Source organism: Xiphophorus hellerii, chromosome 13 (genome assembly GCF_003331165.1).
Source record: "Xiphophorus hellerii strain 12219 chromosome 13, Xiphophorus_hellerii-4.1, whole genome shotgun sequence".
NCBI classification, from domain to species: Eukaryota; Metazoa; Chordata; class Actinopteri; order Cyprinodontiformes; family Poeciliidae; genus Xiphophorus; species Xiphophorus hellerii.
In genome coordinates, this window is record NC_045684.1 from 10324943 (window position 1) to 10335830 (window position 10888).

Consider the following 10888-nt stretch of genomic DNA (forward strand, 5'->3'; position numbering starts at 1 on the left):
GTTAGTAAATAGATTGTCATCGTCATCTGGCATTTTTCTCAACTGGCCTAATATTCTGACAAGACCTAATTAATCATTATATTATTTCATTTTTTTGTTTTGCTCCTTTTTCTTCAGCCATTTAAATTTTCTTTAATAATTTGTTTACATAAGATTTTTAACTTATTTTCAAAATTATTATCACAGGGATTCCTACACAGTCTTGGATAGTCCTGAATGTAATATCTTTTCAGGTCTGTATAAATATGCAAAATATTTTTAGGCTTTATTCCCTATATAATTTTCAAAAACTTGTAAACATCCACTGTTTGTCTAACATCCAACTATTCATATATCTTCTTCATTCCACTGTTATTCCACTGTTTTTTATTTTTGCAATCTAAATTTAAATCTGCCTACATTAGAATCATTTTCATAAATTCATTATGATTTCTGCTCAATAATAGACTGAAAAAGGGCTGAAAATCTCATTTTTAATCATTTTAAAAATTATTTTTAATCCCCACTAGTGTTGTACTACTGGAAGCCAACGGAAGGGGGCAGCACTGAGCCGTCTGCCGCCATAGGGAGAAGAAGATCCTGCTTAGTGAACCGGGAGGGGGTGTCCATTTTATTTACACTAGAGAAATAGCTTTGTAACTGAAAGTCGGCTTTTCTCTGGCTTTAAAAGTTAAAAAACAGGTACGTATTTATTCTGATTGGACTGGGATATTTAATAAAAAACGGAATACAAGCAGGTTCGAGCGGAAGTCGGTCTTTAGCTTGAGGCCTGTTTTCTGACGCTGCGCCATTAGCCGTTTTTAGCCTAGCGAGCTAACTTTGGCTTCAGTAACCACCGCGTTTGTTTAAAACACATTTATAATCAGAATCAACACCTGTTAATTTACACATTGCGATATGTTTGAGGAAATGTTAACAAAAGTCTTGGTTTTTAAAAATAAACCTTCACTTAAGGTTATGACTGGGTTGTTTAGCGTTAGCCATTTTAGCTCCTATGGTATGGATTTCACTCATATAGCCAATATATTTTGCGTCAAGAGTGCTATACTCTATTAATTTCCTCTTTGACAATCATTTTTATGAGCTTGTAAAAGGAAAACATTTATAATTCAGAAAAAATATTACAGAGGTGGGTAGTCTGGTAATAGTTGCACTACTTCAGCACATTTTAACTCAAAAGTAAAATGTAGTTATCCAATAACTAACTCAATGAAGGGTAAACAAGTATTTTATTAAAATGTCACTCAAGTTTTGAGTAACTGGCCATAACTTATTTTATTTTAAAAATTATGTCAGACTAAAAAATAAAGTTACGTGGTATTTTAATGAGGAAGATGGAAAAAATCCAAACATGATTACAAAACAAAGTTAGGCAGAAGAAACACTTTTCCAAATCAAAATTCTTCAATATAAATTTATGAAACCAATGATGTATATATATGTGTATATATACACTTTATATATACACATATATAATGTGTATATATTTGTTAGAAGAGAGTAAAGTGCTTTCATTGACTGTATAGTATTTATCATATTGATCTCCAAATGCCCCCAGCAGATAGAAATAACGTTTAAACAACAAACTTGTGAAATAAGACATCTCACTTCAACATAAACTGCATTTTATGTTGCACTACTTAATCATAATGTTACTCAATTTAAAATATAATGCATGGTGCAGTAAAATTACTCCTAAAAGTAATTTTTTTCCAAAAAGTTACTCAAGTAAATGACTCATTAACCTCTGGTTAATTATGTGTTGCATTCATTCAACAGCGAGGAATGGGAAACGTAACGTCCACTTCATTTGACCGAATAGTATTAGTAGCTGCTTTGTCTTAAAAATTGCTGTTGTAAGGTTTTTGTGGTTTCTGGATCAACACATTATTTAGAAATATTTCTAAACTGTTCACCTGATTTTTGCTTTTGGTTCTGATTAAACCAAAGGACCTAAAGACGCTTAACGGTTTGTCCGTTTCTTGTTGTAGATTTTTAGAGATGAGCAGTTCAGAAGAAGTATCGTGGATTTCCTGGTTTTGTGGACTGAGGGGGAATGAGTTTTTTTGTGAAGTAAGTGACCCAACTCTAATCACTTGTTGACAGTAAAAGCAAAATTAAAAGACATGTTTGGTTCCAGATTATTTAAATGCTTTGGTACTTTTCTCTTTTCAGTAATTTGATCTGTAATAATTTATTAAAACCATAAAATGCTACTTATTTAGTTTGTAATCTTCTACTTCCATTGTGATTCTGATCCTGTTTTGATCTGATTTGGTTTAGTAAACATTATGAAACCAGAATTACTCCTTGCAATGTAACATAAGTCCAGTCAGTTTTCAGCATCTGGCAACTTTCAGACGAATCTCTTCTTCATCAGGTTTGAGTTAAATTGATCTGGAGGTAAAAAAAAAAAAAAAAGCCATTAGATTCAGTCATATTGAATCAGAGGCATGTTTAAAATTTGTTGATACATTCAGTGTTCATACAAGCTGAAAAAACTATAGATTATAAGCATTTATTAAATGTATTGTCCAGATTTGCTCTATTATGGTAAAAGAAGGAAATGGGAAGCAATTATGTCTGATTTTATTCCTAAACCTCATCTTTCTGTCTATCAGCTCATCCATCGCCCATCTTTTTATCCCTTCCATCCATCCTTTAATCCTTCTTTGCCTGGCTTAAGTATTTATGTCTCTTTCATCAATTTGTTTGTCCTCCACTCTCTGCAGTGTTTTATGCACATAAGAATAAAAAACAAAACCTTTTGTCTTTAAATATGTTCGACCCAGAACTCATTAAGTAGCAAAGTTAATCTGAGAAAAAAAAAAAAAAAAATCTCCCACTAAATGTCTTTTGCGCTCCAATTATTAATCGGTTAGTTAAAAAAATAATTAATCGATCAGCCCTACATTGTACTGATAAGTCAAGCAGAAAGATTTTTTTGTTGGGGTTTTTTTTTGCTACAAATTATTTAGCGTACACTAAAGGAATGTTGCTATCACATTTTAGGCAATGAATTATTTATTTTCTATTTTAAAAAAGGTATTTGTTAGTATGTTTCTAATATTACATAAAGAATCCTTTAATGTTTAAATGAATAATTTTCACAACGTGTGACCCGGTTTATCCGACCACAAAACATCAGAACAAACAAAAATGAATTAATCTTTTATAAAAATCAAACGGATCTAAATCGATTCTCACAACCCGACCCAGAATCCAGTAGAAGTTTACGTTTGGTCTTTTGTGTTTCCCTGAACTCCAGGTGGATGAGGATTACATCCAGGACAAGTTCAACCTGACGGGCCTGAACGAGCAGGTTCCTCACTACCGCCAGGCCCTGGACATGATCCTGGACCTGGAACCGGGTCGGTACTGCTGTCTGTCGTAGTTCTGACTAAGATATTTGACTTTCATCTGTTTTTTCTCATCATAGCTTTTTAATGAAGCCCAGTTTGCTTCAGATAACGTTTTTATCCTTTTCCTCCTTCGTCCTCCTCTTAATTCACGATGTTTTATCCTAGTAAAGATGTTTTCTCCTTGTCTTCAGACGAGGAGCTGGAGGATAATCCCAACCAGAGCGACCTGATTGAGCAGGCCGCTGAGATGCTTTACGGCCTCATCCACGCTCGCTACATCCTCACCAACCGAGGCATCGCACAGATGGTAGGCGCCAAACCCGTCGCTTTTATCCTGCAGCTCGACCCGACGCTCCGGGATTGAAGACTGAAAATCATAACTTCATACTTTTTTCCCCATCAGATCTGCTGCAACTGGAAATTAGTAAAGAAACACTATAAAAAGACAAATAATTGAAGCTTCAGTTGATCCTTATGTTGTCAGAATATGAGAATAAATGAATAAAACAGAAATACAGCTTTTGTAATTAATATAAAAATACAATCTGAACCGCAAAAAAATGAGTTGTTTTTGATGTTCGGTTTGGTTTTAGTGTTATTTTAATTTAAAAGAATGAATAACAGTTTAATCAGGTGTTTCTGAAACTTGTCCTGCAGAGCACAGTTGTCAAACTCAAGGCCCGGGGGCCAAATCTGGCCCGCTGTAGCTTTTTATGTGGCCCAAATTACATCAATAAGTCCCTCCTGCTTCTTTCCACAAATCTGCTAAATTTATACAAAATCAACAAATCTTCACATTTTTTTCTGATTTTACTGCAAATTTTCTCAAGTTGGTGAAAATATTGAGTTTAATTGACTGCTGCCTCAGCCTTGCTTAGTTTTATGCTCCCTAATTGATACGGCGAGTAAATTTCTTAAAATTCCTTACAAACATTTCCATCATATGGCTCCACCAAATCTGCAATTTTGATTGCAAAAAACACTAAAACGTCACAAAATCCTGGAGGAACAGCTACTTACTGATATTTTAACAGTTGATGGGTTTTAGTAACACATTCTGGCACAACCGGCCCTTTAAGAACATTCAGATTTTTGATATGGAGCAAAATAAAAATGAGTTTGATGTAGAGGAACAAAATCTTCCAGTCAACTTAAACTTACATTTTTCTGGAAGATTCTGCAACAAGGAATCAGGGAAAATTTCAAACTTTCAGGCGTTACAGATTAAATGTTTCTCTAAACTCAATGAGATTTTATCCCAAATGATCTTGAATTTCAAAATTAAAATCAGAAAAACTTTATTAGTCGTAGAGTGAAACTTAAGTTTCACTGTAGCAGTCAGTAAAACACCAGAAAACGCCTCTGACTGAACCCATTCTGTTTTAAAGCATTCTCATGAAGATCATTTTTAGGGTTCTCCATTTGTTTCTTCATTTTTAAGACTATTTTATTTTATTTTATGTTTGAAGGTTTGTCTCAGTGATTAATTTACTGCATTCAGTAACTTTTAACAGCTTATTTTGTAGGAGAAATGTTTCAGTTTTGCTTTTGCAGAACCTGAAAGTTTTAGACGGTTTGCACATTAAATCAAATTGATGGTAAACCTGACAGACCTTTAGACTGAATTTAACACGTGATCAATTCTCTGCTCACTAAATCTGTATATACCCATTAATATCTCAGTTATTAAATAAAATGTGTTGTGTGATGTCTTTATTTACTCTAGAAAATATGAAAAAAAAACATTTTTTATTTCTGTTTAGGCCTTAAAATGTGGTTCATGTCAAAATTAAAAGCTAAATCTTGCCAATTTGACTGTTTTTTTTTTTTTTTTCTGTCATCAGCTGGAAAAGTACCAGCAGGGAGACTTTGGATATTGCCCACGAGTTTATTGTGAGAATCAGCCCATGCTTCCCATCGGTGAGTTAAAACGATGCTCTTCAAATAAAGAAGTTATTGATGACGGCATCTGAGCGTTTATTTGATTAAACCTGATTTGCTGCTGCTGTTGGAGTCAGAATATTTTCATGAAATGTTTCCTGAATTGGTGGAAATAAAAGTATTGCCTTGATTAAGTTAATCTGGGAATATTAGAGAAAAGAAAAATAATAATTCAAGTCAGAAAATCACTGCCAAAAGGGGAAAATCTGGAGACAATTAAGAAACCATTTTAAATGGTCAGTTTCTCTGATTTTACTTTTTATGTTTGAGTAAAATGAACATTGTTATTTTATTCTATGAACTGCTGACAACATGTCTCTGAAATTACAAGCAAAAATTTAGAGAAATTGTCAAAATAAGGAAAAAGATGCAGCACTTTCAGACCTCAAATACTGCAAAGAAAACAAGTTAATACTTTCAGGAACAACAATACTAATGTTTTAAGTCAGAAATCGATATTTGGTGGAATAACCAGGAGGTTTTATTGAGGTTCAGTGCAGTGGACTCTTAGTTTGTTTTTTTTACCAGAGCCGTATGTTAAACAGTTTCATTGTTTTTGTTTTGAAACCATCTGGTTATGTTATATTTTGTCCTGAGTGTTTCATTTCAATGTACAACTCCTTGTGTTTTTTTTTATTTTATTTTGGTTGCTCTTATTCATTTTCTTATCCAGATATTTATTTCCTAGATCAAAACCTCTTTTTGTTGGTCTGTAATGTTTGGTGAATAAAAATAAAAATATTAGGGATGCAGGATATTAGATTTTGGGTCGAAATCCGATATACTTAAACTCATTTGACCGCTAACCGATACCAATATCTTTCCTATACCTACTGACTGAAGCTCTGTGACTTTCTCTAAAATACTGCATTAACTTCGTCAGCTTAGCCTGCTACCAAACTCTAAAAAGGAGGCTGAAAATGATGCAACACTTTCAACTTGCTTTATGTTTAATGCCATATTTATCATGACATCTGCTCTCTCTAAGACTGTGACACTCAAACAGGCATCACTGTCTCTGGTTTGTCATATAAAAACAACGGCTTTTATATCGGTGAGTTATTTTGACAGAATTTCACAGCTAACATCGGCCCATAACGTCCTGCATCCCAGTGAAAAAAATAGAAGAAATAAAAATGTTTTCATGTGGTGAACATTGAGTTTGTGTTGATCTCCTCTCTTCCTCTGCAGGCCTGTCGGACATCCCAGGGGAGGCCATGGTGAAGCTCTACTGCCCTAAATGTATGGACGTTTACACACCCAAGTCCTCCAGACACCACCACACAGACGGAGCCTACTTCGGCACCGGCTTCCCCCACATGCTCTTCATGGTTCACCCCGAGTACCGACCCAAAAGACCCGCCAACCAGTTTGTCCCCCGGTTAGTAAAACGCGCGGTCGGCCTGAACGGCTGTTTACAGAATGGACGCCCGCTGTGTGTCGCACACAAATGCGTCCCCCTGGGAACCTAAACAGAACTAACTTGTTACATCCTTTCTTTCATGAAACATTTTCTGTTCAGAAGAAAACATTTTCTACACAGAGCATTTGAATGTAAATATAGACACTTGAAAAGAATACATGTAATTATGTTGGCTAAACAAAAACAACAACAAAATTATCAAATTTTATCTTAACTTTTCTATTCCTTTTTTAAAATTTTAATTTACATTTTTTCAAAAATTCAACGCAGTTCAATAGGATTTAAACACTTTAACTATAACAAATTTATTTATTATAACAATAATTTATCCCAAATGTTATCGCGATAAATAATAATGTTGCCGTTTTGAGACCATTTTCAAGTAATATGTTAGTAATGGCATCATAATGCAACAACACATTCTCAAATATCAATAAACTTTCAATTTTAATGAAAATTTAACACTTTAACTGGAAGACATTTTAAATATCCAAAATAAATAAACGAAACAACAAATAAAATTAATTATTTAGTCTCTTTAAACAAAATTGTCCTTCAGTCTGAGACCAGAACACCAGACTGCAGACTTTTACCATCCAGTTTTTGGTAGGAAGAGAGAAAAATGACAAATCATGCAAGTGGAAATGATTGAGCTTGTTTTAATTTGTCAGTTGATTGATTGATTTATTGCTTATTGCAGCAGGTTTGATTACCTGAACTGATTGATTAAAATGAAGACGGTTGAGTTTCTTTGTGTAGCTCATTTCAGTAACAGGCGGTTCAAAGTGTTTTATAAACATCATGAAAACATTAAAACACCTTACAGTGAAAAACAGATATCACATTTTGATGAGCGCCATCATCAAAATCATCAATACACCTCCAATATATTGATTAATGTTTCATTGATTATGTTTCAAAAGCAACTTTAAACAGGAGGTTTTTAGTCTAGAATTAAAGGAACTCGGTGTTTCGGCTGGTTTGCAGTTTTCTGGGAGTTTGTTCCAGACTTGTGGTGCATAGAAGCTGAATGCTGCTTCTTCCTGTTTGGTTCTTTTACTGGGGATGCAGAGCAGAACCAGAACCAGAAGAGGTCTGGGAGGTTGCTATGACAACAGCAGATCTTTAATGTATTGTGGTGCTAAGCCGTTCAGTGATTTATAAACTAACAACAGTATTTTAAAGTCTATTCTTTGAGCTACAGGGAGCCAGTGGAGGGACTTTAAAACTGGTGTTATGTGCTCTATCTTCCTGGTTTTAGTCAGAACTCCAGCAGCAGCATCTGGATCAGCTGCAGCTGTTTGATTGATTTGTTGGACAGAAGACGCTGTTGCAATAATTAATGCGACTAAAGATAAACACAAAGATAAGTTTCTCTAGATCTGGCTGAGACATTAGTCCTTTAATCCTGGAAATGTTCTTCAGGTGATAGAAGGCCGACTTTGTAACTGTCTTTATGTGGCTCTGGAGGTTCAGGTCAGAGTCCATCACTACTCCCAGGTTTCAGCCTGATCTCTAGTTTCCAGCTGTAATAACTGAAGCTGTGCATTGACTCTAGATCGTTCCTCTTTAGGTCAGAAGATAATAACTTCAGTTTTGTTTCTGTTCAGCTGGAGAAAGTTTTGTCTCATCCACACATTGTTTATTTAGCATCTGTCATCATGAGGCTCTGAAGGTTCAGGTCTGAGTCCATCACTGCCAAAACTCTCAGAAACTGCCGATCTCTATTTGACGTCTGTTTCTTACTGTGTGTTTCCTGCAGTCTGTACGGCTTTAAGATCCACCCCATGGCCTACCAGCTGCAGCTGCAAGCCGCCTCCAGCTTCAAGAGCCCCGTCAAGGCCATCCGCTAGGAGCAGCGACGAAGAGGAGGAGGAGGAAGAATGTGGCGAAAGGAGAGTCAGGAAAGAAGCACGTGGAGAGGGGTCAGCCGTATTTTCCCCAGATGCCCCCTCGCCATAATGGAGACTGTATTATTTTTGCTTTAGATTAGCCCATATGAGGGAAAAAGGGTAAAGATTTAAGTGTGAAATAGACAGAAGAATAAAACACACTTACACTTACACAGCTATGAGAAACACACACACACACACACATGCCGACAGAGCCACACACTTTAGATTCACCGAACTCATCCGTGCCAAAAACAGAAGGTGGGAGGAAGCAGAGGGACGGCGGGGCTTCGTGGCACTGCAGTTTGTTTCCTGGTGAGCCTCCATCTTTGCTAAGCTTCCTCTCCCGTTTGGATGCTGCTGGGAGGCGGGTTTTTATTTTCACTTCCTCTTCATCGTCACTCATCAAAGCAGGAAAACACGGAGCTACTTCTGAGGCGGTTGTGTGGAACGTTGTGTTAAATTTGCCTTAAGGTGCAGAAAATAATCAAATCTGACTTTGTGAGTCGTCAAACAATTGTAATTAATGCCGCTGTGTAACAACCTCCTGCATGTGAAAGCAGCCGCCAGTAGAAACGCAGCTTCTGCTCTGAATGTCGGCAGATTTCCTCCCCCGCGCAGATTCAGCTTCGCCGCAGAAACAGTTTGACGTCGAGACGTTTCATCCATTCACAAACTAAAAACGCTGATAAATGGTTTGTAGGACTCGCTGTTTGTCAACGCAGCTGGTTTAGTTTGTGTTTTTTTGTTTTTGTTTGCTTTCCTCTTCTTAACAAGGAAGCTGTAAATGTGACCTTTTGACCCTGCTGGCTTGTTTTTATGTTTAGCTAAAAAAAAAAAACCCTTGAAGTTCAACTTTGCTCTGATTTCAGTTTAATGTTTCTTTATACTTCATAATTTATATTCATTTAGTCCCATTAAAAAAAATATTAAATAAGGATTCATAATTGGACTTAAAATATGTCATTTGGTTTGATCAAACATCTGAGTTTAACTTTCTAACAGATAAAAACCTGTCAATAAAGAGGATTTTATTTTGATTTATATTTGGATGATCTCCATCAAAGATTTATTTTAATTGCAGCTTGATTGTTTTTGCTGCTGAGAGCGAACCTGCGTAGTTTTGCAGATTGTTTTGTTTGTTTTAGTGTTTAAGTATAATCCTTAATCTGGATTAGACGCTACAGAAACTATTTTTGAGAATTTTTACAAACAAAAACGATCACAAATTGATTTAAAACACTCATTTATTGTAAGACACTCCAGTCTATATTTGAAAAATTTTAGTTTTCTTGTTAAAATAGTCGATCGGTGGTGAAAAAAAATAAAATAAATGAATCGGGTGATTATAAACCTCCTGTAGCTCAACGTTTTCATCCCACAAAGTTTATAAAAACTGATGGAAATTTTATGAAATATTTTACAGATGCTGAACTTTGTGGATTCTGAAATGGAAATATTGGAGAGGTTTTGTTTGGTGTGGGGTCAAGGGTCACTTCATTTCCCTAAAACGGCTTCCTGAACGTGGACTGAACAGCTTTGTGTGGGTTTCTTCTAGTTGTTTGTATTTATTGCCTTCTATCCATCATTATGATCAAATATCATGATTAATCCGTTTGTATGTGCTGAACGGTTTCTGCTGCAGCCCTCGTGGTTCTGATCCACGTTCTGGCTCACGATCAAACCAGAATAATGAAGTTGAAGTTAGTAATCTGTGTTGGCACTGAAGGTTTTGCTAGAAACACAATGTGGAGCCACTTTAGCCGACTTAGATTTTTTTCTTTAAGTTAATTTTGTTTAATTTTCTGGGTTTGGTTGCATTCACTGACTGACCTCCTGGTTTCTACCTTTTTTGCTCTTTAGCTGCCCCCATAACCGCAGTAAATAAATCTTAACTCATAAAATAAATAAAAACATAAACATGTCAAACTATTTCTGAGGAGTTCGACAATCTGAATCCATCAGCTCGTTCTTCTGCTGCACCGATCCGACTTCAGCCTCTCCGTTTTTATTTATGTTGAGCTTCAGAGACGGACTCTCCAGATCTGTTTACCTTTTCTTTTCACTTTTTCCCCTCAGTTTTTGATGGACTCAACAGACCGCCCCGCTCGTTTGTGTGACTGCAACTGTGTTTTCTTTTCAAGACTTTATGACACAAGAGAAACTGTATTTATGTGTCCAGATTTTAACTCATGTTTGTGTTGTTGTGTTTGTGCGACTGGAAGGCTGAGCAGGATTCGGAAACTCAATAAACTTCTATTTTCTTTTCA

General features: G+C 35.7%; 1 protein-coding gene across 1 annotated transcript; it reads left to right on the plus strand.

The window, feature by feature from the left end:
* The first annotated feature begins 547 nt into the window (after nucleotides 1–547).
* Nucleotides 548–10888, plus strand: csnk2b (casein kinase 2, beta polypeptide). The gene is made up of 7 exons (XM_032581064.1): nucleotides 548–681; nucleotides 1992–2073; nucleotides 3269–3371; nucleotides 3554–3669; nucleotides 5207–5282; nucleotides 6495–6684; nucleotides 8489–10888. Exons 2-7 carry the CDS (start codon nucleotides 2002–2004, stop codon nucleotides 8577–8579), a joined length of 648 nt encoding a protein of 215 aa, XP_032436955.1. The 5' UTR covers nucleotides 548–681; nucleotides 1992–2001; the 3' UTR covers nucleotides 8580–10888.

Coding starts and splice junctions, on each gene's coding strand:
- csnk2b (XM_032581064.1), top strand. CDS start 2,002: ATGAGCAGTTCAGAAGAAGTATCGTGGATTTCCTGGTTTTGTGGACTG. Junction 3,670..5,206: donor ACCGAGGCATCGCACAGATG/GTAGGCGCCAAA, acceptor TTCTGTCATCAG/CTGGAAAAGTACCAGCAGGG. Junction 5,283..6,494: donor TCAGCCCATGCTTCCCATCG/GTGAGTTAAAAC, acceptor CTTCCTCTGCAG/GCCTGTCGGACATCCCAGGG.